The sequence below is a fragment of the Salvelinus namaycush genome, chromosome 12 (genome assembly GCF_016432855.1).
Source record: "Salvelinus namaycush isolate Seneca chromosome 12, SaNama_1.0, whole genome shotgun sequence".
Taxonomy (NCBI): Eukaryota; Metazoa; Chordata; class Actinopteri; order Salmoniformes; family Salmonidae; genus Salvelinus; species Salvelinus namaycush.
The window spans coordinates 43,518,499-43,541,142 of record NC_052318.1 but is presented as its reverse complement, the minus strand read 5'-3'; the positions used below and the strand labels follow the sequence as shown (position 1 = coordinate 43,541,142).

The 22,644-nt window shown below is 42.5% G+C and overlaps 1 protein-coding gene and 1 pseudogene across 2 annotated transcripts; both read right to left on the bottom strand.

The window, feature by feature from the left end:
• Positions 1 to 5,845: 5,845 nt before the first annotated feature.
• LOC120056617 (transforming growth factor beta-1 proprotein-like) lies at positions 5,846 to 13,797 on the bottom strand. Of its 2 annotated transcripts, XM_039004817.1 has the most exons (8): positions 12,598 to 13,797; positions 12,109 to 12,391; positions 8,593 to 8,862; positions 8,263 to 8,340; positions 7,996 to 8,143; positions 7,405 to 7,555; positions 7,121 to 7,231; positions 5,846 to 6,974 (listed from the first exon to the last, which is right to left on the bottom strand). In XM_039004817.1, the coding sequence occupies exons 2-8, from the start codon at positions 12,380 to 12,382 to the stop codon at positions 6,927 to 6,929; spliced, it is 1,080 nt and encodes a 359-aa protein (XP_038860745.1). In that variant the 5' UTR covers positions 12,383 to 12,391; positions 12,598 to 13,797; the 3' UTR covers positions 5,846 to 6,926. The 2 variants fall into 2 exon arrangements, with proteins under 2 accessions (XP_038860745.1, XP_038860744.1); XM_039004816.1 differs by having other exon boundaries at positions 12,109 to 13,797.
• A 3,742-nt stretch (positions 13,798 to 17,539) lies between these two features.
• LOC120056616 lies at positions 17,540 to 19,511 on the bottom strand (annotated as a pseudogene).
• Positions 19,512 to 22,644: the final 3,133 nt, after the last annotated feature.

Genomic DNA, 22,644 nt, shown 5'->3' with positions numbered 1-22,644 from the left:
TCGATCATTTCAATAAGCATTTTTCTACGGCTGGCCAAGCTTTCCACCTGGCTACCCCTACCCCGGTCAACAGCTCAGTACCCCCTGCAGGAACTTGCCCCCCCCCCCCCCACACACACTTCTCCTTCACCCAAATACAGACAGCTGATGTTCTGAAAGAGCTGCAAAATCTGGATCCCTACAAATCAGCTGGGCTAGACAATCTGGACCTGCTCTTTCTAAAATTATCCGCCAAAACTGTTGAAACCCCTATTACTAGCCTGTTCAACCTCTCTTTCGGATCCTCTGAGATCTTCAAAGATTGGAAAGCTGCCGTGGTCATCCACCTCTTCAAAGGGGAAGACACTCTAGACCCAAACTGTTATAGACCTATATCCATCCTGCCCTGCCTTTCTAAAATCTTCAAAAGCCAAGTTAACAAACAGATCACCGACCATTTCGAAACCCACCGTACCTTCTCCACTATGCAATCTGGTTTCCGAGCTGGTCATGGGTGCACCTCAGCCACGCTCAAGGTCCTAAATCATATCATAACCGCCATCGATAAAAGACAGTACTGTGCAGCCGTCTTCATCGACCTGGCCAAGGCTTTCGACTCTGTCAATCACCGCATTCTTATCGGCAGACTCAATAGCCTTGGCTTCTCAAATGACTGCCTCGCCTGGTTCACCAACTACTTCTCAGATCAAATTCAGTGTGTCAAATCGGAGGGCCTGTTGTCCGGACCTCTGGAAGTCTCTATGGGGGTGCCACAGGGTTCAATTCTCGGGCCAACTCTTTTATATGTATATATCAATATGTATATATGCTGCTGGTGATTCTCTGATCCACCTCTACGCAGACGACACCATTCTGTATACATCTGGCCCTTCTTTGGACACTGTGTTAGCAAACCTCCAAACGAGCTTCAATGCCATACAACACTCCTTCCGTGGCCTACAACTGCTTTTAAATGCTAGTAAAACTAAATCCATGCTCTTCAACCGATTATTGCCCGCACCCGCCCGCCCGACTATCATCACTACTCTCGACGCTTCTGACTTAGAATATATTGACAACTACAAATACCTAGGTGTCTGGCAAGACTGTAAACTCTCCTTCCAGACTCACATTAAGCATCTCCAATCCAAAATTAAATCTAGAATCGGCTTCCTATTTCGCAACAAAGCCTCCTTTACTCATGCTGCCAAACATACCCTCGTAAAACTGACTATCCTACCGATCCTTGACTTAGGCGATGTCATTTACAAAATAGCCTCCAACACTCTACTCAGCAAACTGGATGTAGTCTCACAGTGCCATCCGTTTTGTCACCAAAGCCCAATATACTACCCACCACTGTGACCTGTATGCTCTCGTTGGCTGGCCCTCACTACATATTCATCGCCAAACCCACTGGCTCCAGGTCATCTATAAGTCTTTGCTAGGTAAATCCCCGCCTTATCTCAGCTCACTGGTCACCATAGCAACACCCACCCGTAGCACACGCTCCAGCAGGTATATTTCACTGGTTATCCCCAAAGCCAACACTTCCTTTGGCCGCCTTTCCTTCCAGTTCTCTGCTGCCAAAAGCTGGAGTCTTATATCTCCCTCTCAAACTTTAAGCATCAGCTGTCAGAGCAGCTTACCGATCACTGTACCTGTACACAGCCAATCTGTAAATAGCACACCCAACTACCTCATCCCCATATTGTTATTTATCCTCTTGCTCTTTTTCACCCCAGTAACTCTACTTGCACATCATCATCTGCACATCTATCACTCCAGTGTTAATGCTAAATTGTCATTATTTCGCCTCCATGGCCTATTCATTGCCTAACCTCCCTACTCTTCTACATTTGCACACACTGTACATAGATTTTTTTATTGTGTTATTGACTGAATGTTTTTTTGTGTAAATCTGTGTTGTTGTTTTGCTTTATCTTGACCAGGTCGCAGTTGTAAATGAGAACTTATTCTCAACTGGCCTACCTGGTTAAATAAAGCTGAAAAAAAAAAAAAATTACATGCGGCACTTTGGGGTGGACTCCCACCTGCCTGAATCAATGAGAGACGATTTGAAATAGTTTCTCAGTGTGGAAGTACTCCCAGTACTTTGATTTGGTAGAAGGACAAAATGTCAAGAATAGAACTGTAAAAAGTGTAAACTGTGCCCAGGAGAGAAACACCTCTCCACTGCAAGAAACACAACTTCCAACCTCTTGAAGCACCTGCAAAAGCATCACGCCATGACAAAACTCGTAGCGAAAGACCCCCGAGGCCTGACTAATGCTGCTGAAGATGACTGTAGGCCTACCTCCTCCAAACAACCAAGGCTTGATTTTAATCATTCAGGAGGACAGGCTGTAACCCAGGGAGAGCTGAACATGCTTGTAGCTGGGTATGTAGTAGAGGAAATACTGCCATTATCCAGTGGTGTGCAGGCCTAAGTAACATAACATTGACATTGTTTAAATTGAGTGAGAATGCAAAAAGTAATATAGAGTGTAACTAATTACTTTTCCCAGGGAGTAATAAGTAAAGTAATTTGTTACTGTTGAAAAAAGAAAGTCGTAGTAGGTAATATATAACTTTTTTGAGTAATGGCCCCAACACTGGTGAAGGTGATGCTAATTGACATTGAGCCCCTACCTTCCCCCTCTATGCTTGCTGATAGGGGTGTTCGTTATTGCCTCTCAGCAGGGGGAACCATCAGGCCCAGGCCAAATACAGCCTATAGCACAACAAAGATAGGCTACTGTCTGTCCACACAACTGTCAAGGGGAAAGGGGAAATGGCAGATTTAGCCATTTAGAAATATGTATCATATAGTTTTGTTGACCTCTTTATAGAGTGGAGTGACTGTGCTGTCCAGGATTCAGGCTAAGAACTGGGCAGCTGATGGAATGCCCGCTGCCCTGGCTGGGTCTGACATGGCAGGCCCCTAGTCCACCACTTAGGCACTTCTTTCTGAGTGGGCCAAGGAGCCACATGGACAGTTGGTGTGGGACAAGACCGTTCAGGAATGGTAGATGGGAGACAGCAGGAAGTTTACCTTATCTCAGAAAAAAATATATATAATAATAAAAAATATATATTTTTAGAGGAACTCGGGTTCATTTTCGAAATTAGGTAGTGAATCATCAGTTCCTCTTGTCATGTCAGTCATTGCATACCTTAGAGAGCTATTTATAACTTATCAGAAATGTCCAGATCAACTAGCCCATGTCAGCTAATGTTTTTTTAATTTAGGTTTTTCAGCCCATAGATATTGTTGTAATTTTTTGGTCACTCAAATATTACATGAACACACATTAGACATGGCAAAGTGTATAGGAGGGGGGGCGGGATCTTCATGAAGGCAGCTGCCACTTCATTACAGCTGTTAGATGCCATTTACCACAGCACACTGCATTTTTTCCACAGGTGACAGGTTTTGCACTCATCACTGCATTCTCTATCAGAAAGTAGACTGGCCCTCTTTGACGTCGCATAGGTAAAAAAATGTGCCATTCTGTTTTGCAAAAACTCCCGCATTACCTATTGCCATTACTACCCTTTAGATGTACGAGATAGCATACCAGGTCACAGGGCTGGCGAACTTTGAAATTCCTTCTGTCACTACAGATTTAGGTAAAACAGCTTTTAGTTTCTTCGCACCTCACTTATGTAACAATCTACAGAATACCTTACACTTGGATGCATTAGTGCCTTTTGGGCAGTTTAGATAGTTGGTAGAGGACCTTTTCGCTGAGGAATGTAGATGTTTTTTTATGATTGTGTTGTTAGTTTTTTTGTGTGGTTTTTTTTCATTGTGTGTTTCATATGCTCCTGCCTTGGTTGTAACTTTTATTGTGTAATTGCTTGGTCTTGTCATGCAGGGCTCCCTTGAAAAATAGATATTGAACTCAATGGGACTTCCCTGCTTAAATTATTAAAAAGATATATATATATATATATATATATAAAATGTCTGAGACAGTGATTTACTGGGAAACCTTGTTCAATACTGTAACTTTGTTTATTGAGCCAAGCCCCTAGAGGGCACTAAAGACCAATCAGACACGGGCCTAGAAAGCCTAAAATAATATTGTCTCAAAAGGCAGCCTTTATTTTGTACAGCCATGCTTCAAAATACATTTTACTAGTAGATTAACTTTAGACTAATTTAACATGTTGTGGACACCTGGGTGTCTCGTTATTTGCCATGTGTTCACATTTGCCATGTGTTCACCTCTGAAGATGAGAACCCTTTCATTCAAGCTACTTTATCTGCCTCCCCCTTATTCACTTGTATTGTGCTAATCACCTTCTGACTGCCTCCCACTGAGGGAGTGGTACTGTATTTCCACCAGATGGAATGCACTGCGGAGAGGGAAAACGTGAAAAGTGGGCCGCAGGTGTCTGCAAGCACAAAGACTCTCACATGCACTTAACCTTGAGTGAGAGCCAACCAGCACTATCACGTCGACCTGACATACTAACAGAGTGTCAGTCAAGCAGCCTGTTAACTTATTTATAGTTAAAGACACACAGTATCTACAAATTATGTAAACTGTTAGTCGAGTAGGCTTCATCATAATTAGTTTTTTTATTTTTATTCAATTACCTTCTTGAGACTTGATGAGGGGTGTGATGAAGATGCGTTCCTTTAAAAGATGAACGGCAACTTATAAGAGGGAGTTCATGCTATTGTACATTCAGTATTTTGAGTAACAGACCCAAACTAGTCCCGTCTCCTTCCTCTATACTTCCTGAGGAAGTGCCCCAGGGAGCATACAGTGCATTTGGAAAGTATTCAGACCGCTTGACTTTTCCACATTTTGTTACGTTACAACCTTATTCTAAAATTGATTAAATACATTTTTCCTCATCAATCTACACACAATACCCCATAATGACAATTTGCTAGTTTATAAAAAATACAAATATTAAATATACATAAGTATTCAGACCCTTTACTCAGTACTTTATTGAAGCACCTTTGGCAGCGACTACAGCCTTGATTCTTCTTGGGTATGACGCTACAAGCTTAGCACACCTGTATTTGGGGAGTTTCTCCCATTCTCTGCAGATCCTCTCAAGCTCTGTCAGGTTGGATGGGGAGCATCGCTGCACAGCTATTTTCAGGTCTCTCAAGAGATGTCCGATCTGGTTCATGTTCGGGCTCTGGCTGGGCAACTCAAGAACATTCAGAGACTTATCCCGAAGTTACTCCTGCATTATCTTGGCTGTGTGCTTTGGGTCGTTGTCCTGTTGGAAGGTGAACCTTCACCCCAGTCTGAGGTCCTGAGTGCTCTGGAGCAGGTTTTCATCAAGGATCTCGCTGTACATTGCTCCGTTCATCTTTCCCTCGATCCTGACTAGTCTCCCACTCCCTGCCGCTGAAAAACATCCCCACAGAATTATGCTGCCACCACCATGCTTCACCGTAGGGATGGTGCCAGGTTTCATCCAGACGTGACGCTTCACATTCAGGCCAAAGAGTTCAATCTTGGTTTCATCAGAGAATCTTGTTTCTCATGTTCTGAGAGTCCTTTAGATGCCTTTTGGCAAACTCCAAGAGGGCTGTCATATGCCTTTTACTGAGGAGTGGCTTCCATCTGGCCACTACCATAAATGCCTGATTGGTAGAGTGCTGCAGAGGTGGTTGTCATTCTGGAAGGTTCTCCCATCTCCATAGAGGAACTGGAGCTCTGTCAGAGACACCATCAGATTATTGGTCACTACACTGACCAAGGCCCTTCTCCCCCGATTGCTCAGTTTGGCCGGGCGGCCAGCTCTAGGAATAGTCTTGGTGGTTCCAAACTTCTTCCACTTAGGAATGATGGAGGCTACTGTGTTCTTGGGGACATTCAATGCTGCAGAAATGTTTTGGTACCCTTCCCCCAGATCTGTGCCTCGACACAATCACGGGTTTTCGCTTTGTCATTATGTGGTATTGTAAAAACTAATCTGGACAAATGAGGGACGTGTAAAAAAAAAAGTTGGTCACTAAATCCGGCTAGAAGAACCACGTAAAAACGGTTGGCTGGTATGCCCTCACCTGTCTAAGCGGTCGGCTCTGAATTCCCTTACCCGCTATATACTTATAACTGATTGGTTTGGTTCTGCCCACTATAGTGCTGTCTGGTTAGAACATGATGTTGAGGCCCATCACTGTACTCTTGATAGTCACCACCACACACACACACAGATATTTCCATTGTAGGTGTTTCTATGATTTTGGTAATCCGAATGACTTGGATTCTTATTGTTGTGGTTATTTCGACGCACACAACAGTCAGACATTCGTGTTACTGTCGACAATAAAAAGTCCTCAGACACATGCGTCTTCTCCATTCAGACAACAATAATGCTCTGACCTGAGTGGGTGGGTGCAGTGTCCTGATGCCCCTTTCCAAGCACTCTGATTGGTTGGGAATGGCAGGGCTATGATGGGTGAGGGATAACTTAGGTGGGCTGAGCAGCCAAACTAACGGGACTGAAGGGAAACTGAAGGGACTGTGAAGGGGAAGTTAGGTAGAGAGGAGAGGAGGGGGAACAAGGCGTCTTTTTTACAGGTATTGTGTGTAGATTGATGAGGATTTTTATTTTATTTAATCCATTTCAGAATAAGGCTGTAACGTAACAAAATGTGGGAAAAAAGAAGGGGTCTGAATACTTTGTGAATACACTGTAAATACTGAAACACAATGACAATAAGACAAGTCTATTGACACACCCAGGACATTGGCAAATCTAAATAACTATTAAAAAACTCCATAAACCACTATATATAAAAAATAAAAAAACATCCACTAATCATTGAATAGGGAAATCCTCGGCTGGGAAATATGTCAAATAATAATATTAACATTCGGAAATGATGTCTGGACTACATCCAGATTTTAGGACTCCATGAGTACAAGGAAATATGATGAATAAGAAAATGGATATATGTAATTCTAGCTACACTTGCAGGACTTAACAATCATATTGGACAACTGCTCCACCTGTGCAAGAAAAAAAAAAAAAAGGAAGAGTACCTTCAGTGGAGACATTGTTCAGAAACATTTTAACCCAGCAGCTTCGTTGACTATCATTTCAATTCAGTGAGGATGTTATGAGACTTTGAGTTAACAATACAATATTCACAGACCTTGTGTTGTCTACCCACATAGTAGAGAATGGGTAGGGGCTCCAAGACCTGTGGAACACAGCAAGGTTGGGCAGAGGCTCCAGGATTGTGGTGCTTATACAGAGCCAGTACCTGTGGTTAAGTAAACAAAAGGTTACTAGATATCTCATTGAACAGTTACAGACCATCTCGTTCTGTATGTGGTCTCAATCTCACCCCGTGGCTATATAGTGGCATTACTGTACAGATCCTTTAGAGACAGTAAACAATAGGGAGGCTTACAGGTACATGATTGGTAGCATTACCTGGGAGTACTTGTTCTCTGTGTTCCATATATAGGTGCATGGGCCCATGCAGTAGTTAGCAAAGTAGCCAGTGGGTTCATGGATCCATTTCCAGCCCAGGTCCTTACGGAAGTCAATGTAAAGCTTTCGCACACAGCAACTCTCTGATTTGCTAGGGGTACACACACACACCTGTGAGTTATACACCTCATCTCTTAAAAACAGGGCGTTAACAAGGCGTCTAAGTAGGCCTACATTATATCCATCAGCTAAAAGAGATTATAAACTGGGTGGTTCGAGCCCTGAATGCTGATTGGCTGACAGCCGTGGTATGTCAGACCGTATACCATGGGTATGACAAAACATGTATTTTTACTGCTCTATTTACGTTGGTAACCAGTTTATAATAGCAATAAGGCACCTCGGGGGTTTGTGGTGCATAGCCAATATACCACGACTAAGGCCTGTATCCAGAACAACCCTTAGCCGTGGTATATAGGCCACATACCACACCCCCTTGTGCCTTATTGCTTAATTAACACACATTTAAGAGACATGAATTGATAGTTATAAAATGTTCTCTTGGGCTGGTGGAATAAAGAATAGTCTCACTCTGAGCAAATCTCTTCAGTAGTGGTTTGTCGTTTCTTCCGAGAGCTAAGCTGGCTGTGGCGTTCCACAGGAAGTGACATCAGTAAAATGTGAGGCTTTGGCATGTTCACGAAGAGAGTTTCTTTATCTCCCCTTGGCTTGTTCATCCCTATTGTATAAAACATTGACACATTTGTCAGTAAAGAGATTTACAGTGGAGGTTTGTCAGAGGGCGTGTGGCTTGAGTTGATTTCAATATAGTGAATATAGCTAGTAGACTGCAAATACCTGATATTTCAAAGAGGAATTCTTCCATTGTTTTCCCACAATCACAAGACAACTTCAATTGGAATCCTTGCTCCTCTCCTGGAAAATGTTGTAAAAATCCAAATATAAATTGTGTATCATTTATTTATTTTTTAAACCTGAAGGAATAGGTCTGCTGTTTTAGGTGTAAAAGTCTATTGGAAAGTTCTTACACATGCTTTTCCAAAGGCCTTCTTTGTAGTGCCACTTCAATCAAACACAGATTTGTAACAGGATATGATTGTCAGTGTTTCAACATACTGTTTGTGTTATGCAATTATGACTACAACCCTAAAGGAAATTGTAACTTACCAGCCCCTTGCAGCCACTCCCTCAGAGTCTGTGTAACATCAAAGGAGATCCAGCGATTGGCCCATTCCTTTGAGACAAAATGGGACTTCATGTAACGTGCCTTATCTCCAATGCCTCTGTAGAGTTCCAGCCTCTGCTCGATGCCGTCGAGCATGCCACGATTTTTGATGAGGAGACGGAGCTCAGCTTGAGAGAGCAGTCGATCTGTCCCCAATACAGACCGCATCTCAGACATGTTGAAGAGCATTTGGTACTTAACGGTGTTCTCACCTGGGAAAGAAGGAGAGTCAGTCAGTGATTGTTAATTATTTCTACTACAGGACCAGTCAGTGCAAGAGAGGAGGCCATAGAGAAAGCATTGTACCGGTAATAAAACTATTGTGGATAGATTCTGTTATATAAAAAGACACTCTCAGGGAGAGGCGAATGCAGTTTCAGGTTTGGCTTTGCCTCAAATACTATCCGCTGGAGCCAAAATTACCCCTGCGAGTCTATAACAATAATTACACATTGGAAAGGCCGCTGAGGAAGTGAGCCTGCTCTGGGGGCCAGATCACACCATGCTGTAGCCTCTAGCTAACTCTAGCATCTATTTACAAAGGTATCTTCTGTCAGTGTGGGGGAGGGGGAACCTTTATAAGGTTAGTGTTCCCAAACAGCCATATTTCCATGTTACAGAGGTTGTTTACGGAAGACAGACAGAAGACAGAGGCGACCACCTGTGCTAATTAGCTATCTAGAGTGCTCCGAACACCTGTGTGTAACGGAATAAGGAAGCCAAAAAAGTGTTTTAATTGAAAAATATTGTTGGCTGCAACTGTGTTAAAACAGTGTATAATTGTAAGTGTATAATTTGCATTTGTGAAGTTGTTTTTTATGTGATGTGAAAAGAGAGGGCTTTATGTTTCCAAAACCTTATTGCAAGTGAGGATTATTAACGTTTATAAACATTAAAGCAGAGTGTGGGGATTGTAGTTCACATGGTCCCAGCCTCTGGGCGATACTTACGCCTGAGAACTCTGAGCAGAATGCCACCTTGGGTTCTCGAGAGCAAACCATCATGCATCACCACATAGCATTACACTAAACCAGCAGCATAAAAAAAGGAGCTAATCAGAGGTCACGATCCTGAGAGCTTCTGGGGCAAACCTAACCGGCTCAGTGACTGCCTGGACAACAAGTTTACACTGCAGAGATTTATACTGTCTTTAGACAGAAAAGGGGAAGGATCCAGCAAAGGGAAGGAAACATCTGGTAGGGAGAGGTAAAAGGTTGAGGCAGGCCGTGGTTTTAAACACAGCAGACAGGGCCATTGCAGTCAGTTCAGTAAACCAATGGAAGAAACACCCATTTCCAGTCAACAACCTTATCTAAAGGACATAATTATACACATTTACATCCTAAAAATGTTCCACCAACTGCAGTTTCTAAATTTGCTCAGTCAGAAACTACAGCACTATTTCAAATGCATCATATTCACAACATATGACATGGGTGAAATAGCCTTGATTAGCTTAATCATTTGCATGTCTGCTAACCCTCTCTGCATCATCCTACGTCGCACAATCCAGCGTGGTGAAAAGGTTGACAGATGCTTCATGGTTTACAGGGATAGAAGCCATTTTATTTGCGAGGGCACGACTTGAGTCATTTAACAGAATGTATCCTGAAGTGTTCCTCCCTGCCAGCTGTTCAGATAAGCACACGGGAATCAGTCCGAGGAAACCTCCCTTTCCCCATCCATCGGTCTCACCCTCCACATTCTAAGTGACAATATGGTCTAACATTACTCTGGTCTAGCTGTATAACATTGAGCCACCTTGCGAGATTGCTGACCCTGTTTGGCTATACTTTTCCCACATCGGAGAGTATATCAGTGGTCGGTTGACGGTTCTGATAAGGAAATCGTTCCTAAGCGTTGCCCAGGAAAGAATGACATCCAATTGTTAAATGTCCCCACCCCCTCTAAATCAAAACCAAACATGGAATCCACGTTGTGTCTAGCTTAGCATACACACTGGTGTTTCACATGTTTGTCTAGAATAGATAATCAGACCCGCAATTGGGTAACTTGCTGCCGCAGACGGGAAGTAGAACTGAGCATGTTTGGTTTTGATTTCGATGGGGGTGGTAGCATCTGACAATTGGACTTAATTCATTCCTGGGCACTGCCCAGCGATGCAAACGACAATTTCCTTATCAGAACCGTCCACGGATATACTCTCCGACGTGGGAAAAGCGTTGCCAAATAGGCATAGGTCTGCAAATATCTCGCACGCCTCTCCAATGGTATGCCCTAAGATGAAACGTTAAAATAACTGTACACGACGGCCAGCCTTGATTAAAGATTTATACCTTAAAAATCAACCTTTGAAGATACCCCTACACACATCAACCATTTAACACGCCTATACCTGACTAAAGTAAGGCTAGGGAAACATCCACTTTAACTTGACAAGCTACTAGCAGGCCTGGGCAATGCCAGTCCTCGGGGGCCTGATTGGTGTCACACTTTTTGCCCCAGTCCCAGCTAACACACCTGACTCCAATAATCAACTAATCATGATCTTCAGTTTAGAATGCAATTAGTTTAAATCAGCTGTGTTTGCTAGGGATGGAGAAGAAGTGTGACACCAATGAGGCCCCCCGAGGACTGGAATTACCCAGGCTTTATTATCTGTGTAAGCAGCAGCATGCATGGATATACAGGTAGGTTCAGAATTATTGGCCCTCTTGATAAAGATTAGCAAAAAAATACTACAACAAGTCATACAAATACCGAGCTACATAGCATGCTCAAAACATTTGCAAATGATAATATACTAATACAATTGCACAGAGAAATATATTTTGTTACAAGTACCAAAATATATTTTGTAACTTGTATGGTGTTATGGGGCCATTCTGCTTCCACTAGTCCTGGGGCCTTTGTTAAGGTCAACAGCATCAGGAACTTTACAAAGTACCATGACATTTTAGCCAAAACCTGGTTGCCTCTGCCAAGAGGATGACACTTGGCCACAATTGGCTCTTCCAGCAAGACAATAACATAAGCACACATAAAAAATCCACAAATAAATGGTTAATTGACCACAAAACCAACATTTTGCAATGGCCATCTCAGTCTCTGGACTTGAAACCCTCTGGTTTGAATTGAAGAGGGCAGTCCATAAGCACAGACGAGGGGTATCAAGGATCTGTAAAGATTCTGTATGGAGGAATCTTTTATTTTACCTTTATTTAACTAGGCAAGTCAGTTAAGAACAAATTCTTATTTTCAATGACGGCCTAGGAACAGTGGGTTAACTGCCTGTTCAGGGGCAGAGCTACAGATTTTTACCTTGTCAGCTCGGGGATTCGATCTTGCAACCTCTTGGTTACTAGTCCAACGCTCTAACCACTAGGCTACCTGCCGGTCTAAGATCCCTTCCAATGTGTCCACTAATCTCATAAAACATTTTAGAAAAAGGCTCAGCGTCATTATCCTTGCAAGGGTAGTGCACTGAGTGTACTCACTTTGTTTCATGCTGAACTTGTGGACCTCCTTTGCAAAGTATGCCTCCTCTTCTGCATCCTGAGTGGGCGATATGTACGTGTACACCTGCTCCTCACTCAGCTCCACTGTGCTGTTGTAGATGGACATCAGGGAGGTTGGGACCTCCTCAGTGTCTCCCTCCTGATCAATCTCTGGCTCCTTGGGCAGCCGCAGCTTGCTCAGTATCTGTCCACGGATGGCCTCAATGCGTTTTCTCTTCACCAGCTCCAAGTCCAGTGACTTACAGGTGGACATGGCTTCACTCTGACACAAATATTCCAGCGCCAATAAGACAACCAGCGTCAAACATTCTGCCCTCATGGCACACTTTAAAAGAGGAACGATGTCTAAAGACAGCAGGCTTTCAGAGATGACTATTATGTGGATTTTACCGTCCTGTTTGAGCTCGCCGAGTCCCGTTGCGGGAGCTGATTTCAATGCACTACTCCTGCTGCTGTCACAATACTCACTGAAACACAGGAGGCTCTTCAGGATCTCGAGTTGAGCTCCTCTGTGACTGGTGCACGCTGTGGAACCGAGGTCAGACCACGGAGAAGCACCACAAGAGCTCAGCCTAGACTGAGTCACTGTCTCACTGGTACGGTGCCGCACAGACTCTCAGTGCTCCCTAGAGGCAGTCTCAATTCAGGAATGAATGAAGTACAGCACCACATTACTACCTGTCATTGGGACCCAAATACACACACACACGTTAATATAACAAACAAGCTTTGGAAACAGGTGGCCCTGTGTAAACTGTGAGGTTTGGAAAGTCATGAACTATAAAAGGGAAATCTCAATGAATTTTTTTTTGCAAATGTGACAGTATTCTTACAACATTACTGAAGAAATGTTTGTCAATTGACCCAATTCCCTTTCCAAGCAAAAGGGCCGTTTTATTAGTGTAGAAAAATCACAATATTGAGAAATGGAAATGTCTTAATGAGTTATTCATAAACACATGCACACAGCATATTGCTTTAAGCATAAGAAATGTTAGGAGTCAAAAACTACTGCCTAGCTTCAATTCAAATTCTCCAAGACTGATGCTGTCACTCACTAGACCAGTAGACGCACTTTCCAATCCCAACCTTGCCAGAGAACACCACAACAAATGAAAGAGCAGAGACATCCTAACAGCAACAACAAACTCGCCCACACGTAGTTACAGCTCCCTCTCTAGTCTTTACTATATTCAGATCCAGTTAGTTAAAACGTTTCAGACTAAAATAAAAACTCTGCACACAATCTTTCCTGTTAGACCCTACTGTTCACACATTTCATTGTGCGGTTTGTTTTACTAGTCATCCTCAGCCACTGATATTTTTCTCAAGTTCCTTTGAATTTCTATCTAGTTCCTCTCTTGCACTAAAAATGTATGACACTAAATCCAGGAAGTGAGCAGCATTGTGAAACTTCTGCCATTTCAAAGCACAGGGCTGCTTGTTCTGTTAGCTTTGCTGGAAGACAAGACACATGGAAGAACTTAAAATAACTGGTTGATTTGCTAAATTCAATTCACCTGCAAGTGCTAAAAATGTAGCATCATCCATAGTATCATCTAAAAAGACTGACATGGCTACAATATCTTTATAGTTCATATACAGTTGAAGTCGGAAGTTTACATACAGTGCTTCTACACCTGCATTACTAGCTGTTTGGGGTTTTAGGCTGGGTTTCTGTACAGCACTTCGAGATATTAGCTGATGTACGAAGGGCTATATAAAATAAAATTGATTGATTGATTGACATACACTTAGGTTGGAGTCATTAAAACTCGTTTTTCAAACACTCCACAAATGTCTTGTTAACAAACTATAGTTTTGGCAAGTCGGTTAGGACATCTACTTTGTGCATGACACAAGTACTTTTTCTTATAATTCACTGTATCACAATTCCAGTGGGTCAGAAGTTTACATACACTAAGTTGACTGCCTTCAAACCGCTTGGAAAAGTTCAGAAAATTATGTCATGGCTTTAGAAGCTTCTGACAGGCTAATTGACATCATTTGATTCAATTGGAGGTATAACTGTGGATGTATGTCAAGGCCTACCTTCAAACTCCGTGCCTCTTTGCTTGACATTATGGGAAAATCAAAATAAATCAGCCAAGACCTCAGAAAAAAATGTGTAGACCTCCACAAGTCTGGTTCATCCTTGGGAGCAATTTCCAAACGCCTGAAGGTACCACGTTCATCTGTACAAACAATAGTACGCAAGTATAAACACCATGGGACCACGCAGCCGTCATACCGCTCAGGAAGGAGATGTGTTCTGTCTCCTAGAGATGAACGTACTTTGGTGCGAAAAGTGCAAATCAATCCCAGAACAGCAAAGGCCTTGTGAAGATGCTGGAGGAAACGGGTACAAAAGTATCTATATCCACAGTAAAACGAGTTCTATATCGACATAACCTGAAAGGCCGCTCAGCAAGGAAGAAACCATAAAAAAGCCAGACTACGGTTTGCAACTGCACATGGGGACAAAGATCGTACTTTTTGGAGAAATGTCCTCTGTTCTGATGAAACAAAAATAGAACCGTTTGGCCATAATGACCATCGTTATGTTTGGAGGAAAAAGGGGGAGGCTTGTAAGCCGAAGAACACCATCCCAACCGTGAAACACGGGGGTGGCAGCATCATGTTGTGGGGGTGCTTGCTGCAGGAGGGACTGGTGCACTTCACAAAATATATGGCATCATGAGGCAGGAAAATTATGTGGATATATTGAAGCAACGTCTCAAGACATCAGTCAGGAAGTTAAAGCTTGGTTGCAAATGGGTCTTCCAAATGGACAATGACCCCAAGCATACCTCCAAAGTTGTAGCAAAATGGCTTAAGGACAACAAAGTCAAGGTATTGGAGTGGCCATCACAAAGCCCTGACCTCAATCCTATAGAACATTTGTGGGAAGAACTGAAAAAGCGTGTGCGAGCAAGGAGGCCTACAAACCTGACTCAGTTACATCAGCTCTGTCAGGAGGAATGGGCCAAAATTCACCCAACTTATTGTGGGAATCTTGTGGAAGGCTACCCGAAACGTTTGACCCAAGTTCAACAATTTAAAGGTAATGCTACCAAATACTAATTGAGTGTATGTAAACTACTGACCTACTGGGAATGTGATGAAAGAAAGAAAAACTGAACTAAATAATTCGCTCTACTATTATTCTGACATTTCACATTCTTAAAATAAAGTGGTGATCCTAACTGACCTAAGACAGGGAATTTTTACTAGGATTAAATGTCAGGGATTGTGAAAAACTGAGTTTAAATGTATTTGGCTAAGGTGTATGTAAACTTCTGACTTCAACTGTACACTGGCAGTACAAAACTGAGTATACAAAACTCTTTCAATGACAGACTGACCAGGTGAAAGCTATGATCCCTTATTGTTAAATCCACTTCAATCAGTGTAGATGAAGGGGAGGAGACAGGTTAAAGAAGGATTTTCAAACCTTGAGACATGGATTGTGTATGTGTGGCATTGAGGGTGAATGGGCAAGACAAAATATTTAAGTGCCTTTGAAACGGGTATGGTAGTAGCTGCCAGGCGCAACGGTTTGTGTCAAGAACTGCAACACTGCTGGGTTTTTCATGCTCAGTTTCCTGTTTGTATCAAGAATGGTCGACCACCCAAAGGACATCCAGCAAACTTGACACAGCTGTGGGAAGCATTGGAGTCAACATGGGCCAGCATCCCTGTGGAACGCTTTCGACACTTTGTAGAGTCCATGCCCCGACGAATTGAGGCTTTTTTGAGGGCAAACTGGGGGGGGGGGGGGGGTGCAACTCAATATTAGGAAGGTGTTCCTAATGCTTTGTATATTCAGTGTATTTTGTCTCCACCCTGTGTTTACTACAATATACTATCAAACTTTAAGGACTGCATATTATTACAAAAAATACAATTATTGATGAGTGAATTAATTGTGTCATTAGATATGAAACTTGCAAACTTTGAGGGAATATTTGTAAAGCAAAATGATGCAGGTTAGATTATAGATCACAGGCATGCAGGTAATGATTTATTTACATAATTCTACTATATATATTTTTTTAAAGTTAATAGAAAACTGAAATTAAGTATAGTATAAAATCTGGTTTGCATTTTTAAATACCTCAGTTATATAAAATGTTTAAAATAATATAAAATATTGAAAATCAGGAAGGCAGATGGTGTTTAAAGGCTCACACCCCCCCTTTGTGGAGAAAGAGGGGAAAGACACACATTTGCATGTTGGGGTCTTCTCAGCATACACATACATGACCAAAATGATGTGGACACCTGCTCGAACATCTCATTCCAAAATCATGGCTATTAATATGGAGTTGGTCCCCCCTTTGCTGCTATATCAGCCTCCACTCTTCTGGGAAGGCTTTCCACTACATGTTGGAACATTGCTGCAGGGACATGCTTCCATTCTGCCACAAGAGCATTAGTAAGGTCGGGCACTGATGTTGGGCGATTAGGCCTGGCTCGCAGTCGGCGTTCCAATTCATTCCAAAAGTGTTCAATGGGGCTGAGGTCAGGGCTCTGTGCAGGCCAGTCAAGTTCTTCCACACCGATCTCAGCAAACCATTTCTGTATGGACCTTGCTTTGTGCATGGGGCATTGTCATGCTGAAACAGGAAAAGGCCTACCACAAATTTGGAAGCACAGAATCATCTAGAATGTCATTGTATGCTGTAGCTTTAAGATTTCCCTTCACTGGAAAAAAGGGGCCTAGCCTGAACCATGAAAAACAGCCCCAGACCATTATTCCTCCTCCACCAAACTTTAGAGTTAGCACTATGCATTAGGGCAGGTAGCGTTCTCCTGGCATCCGACAAACCCAGATTTGTTCGTCGGACTGCCAGAATGTGAAGCGTGATTCATCACTCCAGAGAACACGTTTCCACTGTTCCAGAGTTCAACTGTGGCGAGCTTTACACCACTCCAGCCAACGCTTGGCATTGCGCATGGTGATCTTAGGCTTGTGTGCAGCTGCTTGGCCATGGAAACCCATTTCATGAAGCTCCTGACAAACAGTTATTGTGCTGACGTTGCTTCCAGAGGCAGTTTGGAACTTGGTATTGAGTGTTGCAACCGAGGACAGGCGATTTTTACACGCTACACGCTTCAGCACTCGGCAGCCCCGTTCTGTGAGCTTCTGTGCCTACCACTTCACGGCTGAGCCGTTATTGCTCCTAGATATTTCCACTTCACAATAACATCACTTACAGTTGACCGGGTCAGCTCTAGCAGGGCAGAAATTTGACAAACTGACTTGTTGGAAATATGGCATCCTAAGACCGTGCCATGTTGAAAGTCACTGAACTCTTCAGTAAGGCCATTCTACTGCCAATATTTTCCAATGGAGATTACATGGCAGTGTGCTTGATTTTATACACCTGTCAGCAATGGTGTGGCTGAAATAGCCAAATCCACTAATTTGAATTGGTGTCCACATACTTTTGTATCTATAGTGTATGTATGCAACATCAACACATCTCACAAGGCAAAATATCTAATCTGACCTGCTCAGTCTTATGTACCCATTGCAGATATGGTCAAAATCCACACCCACTAACAATACAGTGCTCCATTCAGGCCTCTCTCCATTCACCCTTTGCTCTGTCCCATCTCTCAACATTTCAGCTCTCTACACCATATCTGTCAAAGTGTCGCATGATGATGCCTAGCTCCAGCTCTACAGTGCCCATAGCCACTGTGTGCAGCCTATATCTGTCTGCCCCACTGTATATGATGTCTGGGGAGCGCAGCTGGGGACCTCCACCCACAAAGGTTTGAGCTATCTGCTCTTGCCAGGATCCCAGTGGTCTCCAGGTCACACAGCATACATGGTGGTGCCCTGGGCTGGAGGGCACATGGCAATATCCATACCCATACAGCTGACAGCGCCCAAATGCATCCTGGTGCCAAACCTGCAGGTGAAGCTTGGGCCAGCCTAATGGGGAAGAGAAGTCAAATAAAGTAACATTTTATTTGTCACGTGCCAAATACAACAGGTGTAGACGTTACTGTGAAATGCTTACATATGAGCCCAACAATGCAGAATTAAAAAGTAAGAAAATTAGCAAATGAAAATAGTAACACAATGAATAACAATCATAATAAATAACAACAGCGAGGCTACATACAAGTACCGGTTCTGAGTCAATGTGCAGGGGTACGAGGTAGTTGAGGTAATATATACATGTAGGTAGGTGTAAAAGTGACAAGGCAATCAGGATAGAAAATAAACAGAGCAGCAGCGTATGTGGAGTGTGAAAGTGTGTGTGTGAGGCGTCTATATGCATGTGTGTGTGTAACGTGTGTGCATATGTTGGAATGTCAGTGTATGTGTGTGGGTAGAGTCCAGTGAGTGTCCACGCATAGAGTCAGTGTAAAAGAGTCCGTGCAAAAAAAGGTAAATGCAAATAGTCCGGGTAGCCATTTGATCAACTGTTCAGCAGTGTTATGAATTGGGGGTAGAAGCTGTTCAGGTGCCTTTTGGTCCCAGACTTGGCACTCCGGTACTGCTTGCCGTGCATTAGCAGAGTGAACAGTCTATGGCTTGGGTGGCTGGAGACTTTGACAATTTTCCAGTCTTACCCTGTTATTATTAACCTGAAAGCTAGGCTTGGTAGATGTAGGTATGTAAGTTATGTAGCTTTTAATTGACGTCTGTGATGAACTGCTACTTATAAATTGTCAGGAAGCTAGCTAACTACCTTGCAGTCCTTTAGTGGTGTAGTGCAGATCAATGGGATGACTCCAGGATGCCATGTCCCCTGTCTGAGGCAAATCCACTTGGGTCTGCCCCTCCTTCAAGCCAGAGAGAAGTCGCCATGCACCCCCTTACATAACGAAATAGACGTGTGGTTGGAAACTGAGTTTTACAATCACAACGGATGAGGTGAAGTAAAATGCTCAATAAAATAATATGAATACAACAAGACACCTGTATGAATAACCCCCACTTGCAGAAGAGACTGCTCTGGGAGAAGCCGCTTGCCCCAACGATCTGACCGATAATGTGCAGCTCTGCCATTACCAGTATATGTGCAGCTCCTCTGCCTGCAGGTAAAGCACGTAATAACGCTGAATTGAACATCTGTTTACAGTGTCAGTGGCTAGCTGGGATTAACTAGCTAGTTAGCTATCTGGCTAACGTTAGCTAGCTAGACTCGTAGTCGTAGGTTCAAATTATAAATTCGTCATAGCTGGCCTGAAATATGGTTGTTAGTTAGTTAGCAAACTAGAACATTTGATGAACGTTTTAATACATCACTTTATACAAAACATAGTCAGTAAAACAAAAACAATAATGTCAAAAACACAGCTACCGCTTGGATTCAATCAGATGAAAATGCTGAAGCCACCATGATCCTCATTTCCTTGGCAACCAAACAAGAAACTACGGAAGCTGACGTTGAGAGAAATCGGCAAAAGGTTTTGACCGCTGTGTTCCCTTCCTTCCACAAGGGAATCAAATATTTATGTCAAGAGAGGGAATTTGTCTTTATAAACTTTATTTTTTAAATTAATAATTGGTGTTTACCTAATGCTCTTATAGTTGTACTCCTTGCTTGGATGACCTTGTAGAAAACTAGGGAAATTGTGAACTGCCTTATTGCAATTGAAGACTGTTTTCTGTAGACAAAGATGCGCAACAGTATAGCCGGCTGTGTACATTTATATCAATCAAATGTTTGTGATGATGCATTATTGTGTACTAACTAGGGTACACAAGGCAGCATATTGCTCGCTATGGGGATAAGAGACAATGAAACACTTTTCCATTGGACCCTGGTATTTAATTAAGCAACATATAAGTAAACTAAAAACAAATAGTTGAAAAGAGAAGGTATGCTTACATTACATCATTAAAAACAGTATCAAGAAAGCCATGCTCTATCCACAGCCAGAGAATGGATACAGACAGGTTGAAAACAAACAAGGATAAAAAATAAGAAAATAGAGCTTCAATGTTTTTTTTATCACCACATATCACTTACAAATGGGCTAACAATAAGAGGCAATTGCCCTTGTATTTTCATAGAGTACCACAGTATGAGTCATAATACCCATAAAACCTAGCGGTCAAACAAGGAAATGGTTCCAATCATTTTTCCCATAGGGGATTTTAGAAGTCACCTTGTCCGAGAGAGATTTACATGGTTATCAAAACGTCATGCCATGGTAAGCCTACACAAAACACAGCCCTTATTTTAAGTGTTTCTAAAATTCCCTATGGGAAAAATGGTGTAAAAGCGATTGGAACCATTTCCCTGTTTGACCGCGAAGTTTTATGGGTATTATGACACCTCCACTGTGAGGTTCTATTAAGGATGGACAGGAGGATTGAAAGTCTTGGCAGTAGATGTCATCATTTCCACACTAGAATGAATGTCCCCCACAGTCAAAGACATCAGAGTCAGCCCCCTTTAAAGCCAAAGTTGTGGAAGTGAGGAGAGTCAACAGTCTGGTTGCAGGAGTGGTACACCCCTGCTGAGCCCAGGTCAGAGAAGTCTGTGGTGGGCGGCAGGTCAGGAGGCCTTGCATCAGAGTTAGCAGAGCATGCACCCAGGTAAGCCATGGCAGAGGAAGCAGCAGCCCCTCTCATCAGTAAATACACAGCCCTCATTACCCGGGCATCATGGCTGGTGCCAAGGTGCAGACAGTCCACTGGACTATTTGTCCCTTTGTTCCTCTTCATGTGGGGAGATTGCATGCCTGTGGTGGATGGTAGAGAGAACATCTGTCATGCACATCCTTAATTGCAATCTACACCACTACACGTCGCATAAAACTCTACTTTTATCAAAAACTTTGGCTTTCAGCACCCAAAGAAAAGCTTGCATTTACACAGGACAAACATAGGTACAAAGAAAGCATTAAAGAATGAAAATGTGTACTATCGACAGATAGGGACTCGATGTAGTCAGGGGTGCAGTCCGCCCACACTCGTCACCGCTGAACTCCATCGTATGACGTGGAGTTGAGTTTATGGTCCTTTCAAGACAACTGGGAACTCGTCAGGGATCTTCAGGTCCAGTTCCAGACTTGGAATTCTGAGTTGGATGACCGTTCAAAATGATTTTTCCCAGTCGGAGCTCGTGTTTTATCGTAGTTCCCATGTTGTGTTGAACGCACCGAAGTCGGAAGTCAGAGATTTCCAAGTTCCCAGTTGTTTTTAACGCGGCATTGTAGATCAGTCAGCCAGCAGTCGCCTTCACTGTCGGCTGCATTGTCGAACAATCCCCATTTCCACATGTTAGAAACAAACTGGCTAGTTATGAGGGAAATTCCACTCGAATTCAATCACTTTTTGACAGCATCCCTTTTGATTTAAACAAAACTTTCCCATACATGCTTGCCCATGGAAGAAGTGGTCAGAAAGTTACTTTTTGTACCGGAATACCAAAACATTTAGGAAATAAAAGGGGCTCAAAGTTTACCCATTTTGCATAGGGTGAATTACGAATAAGTGGGACACTTTGCATTTCCGTCTTCTGTACCCTCTTTAGACATCTATTTAACATATTAACCCAGTACATGATACATTTCTGAAATCAAGATGTTTTCTAATTTTAAAAAAAATAACATTTTGATATCATATTTACAGGAGGCATGACACACCCATTTGTGTATACTGAGGCAAGATCATATTTTCAATTCGCATTTGGTAGACTGGGACAGCAGGTTAGCTCAACTGGGACACCATTATTATAGTCCTAATTGTACCCCAATGACAATTCAATAAACTTTTGTGTGATTAGGAAACTTCTGAGGATTTCAGAAATGTATCACGTGTTGGGATAATATGTAGGATAGATTTCTGAAGAACTCAAATAACAGTACTACAAGAGCCAGAGCCCCGCCTAACCGAAGTACATGGGGTCTCTAATAAAAACTGGATCTCTTTTCTCCATTGGAAAAGTGTATTATGCTTTATCTTTATCTACTCCATACTGTCACTTTATCTACTCCAAAGATATCACTTTATCTACTCCATACTGTCACTTTATCTACTCCAAAGATATCACTTGTTCTACTCCATACTGTCACTTTATCTACTCCAAAGATATCACTTATTCTACTCCATACTGTCCTACTTTAGCTAGCTATGGTTGGTAAACAAAAAAAATGACAATTACAAAATTGAAACATAATATTGGCAACTTTCTATATATTTTGATGCACCAGTACATAGTATGCACAGTGCATTATTTTGGACAGTTTTAGAACCTTAACATCAAAAGAGAAAAAAAGCCTTACCTTGCGCTTCGTGTATGAAGCCTGCTGTGCCCCCCTCTGTGATGTCACACCAATGAAGTGATGGATTTTTGATCGTGTGGATTCTCTGCAAGGGTTTAGTAACAATAGTTTCGATTTTCTCTTGTCAGACCAAGAAATAAAAACGGCAGGATTAAACTGTCCCAGTTTATATGATGTCCCACCATTTCCAAATTCACCCTACCACAACATACGATAACACATTCATGCCTTCATCACTGGAAAAGATAAACG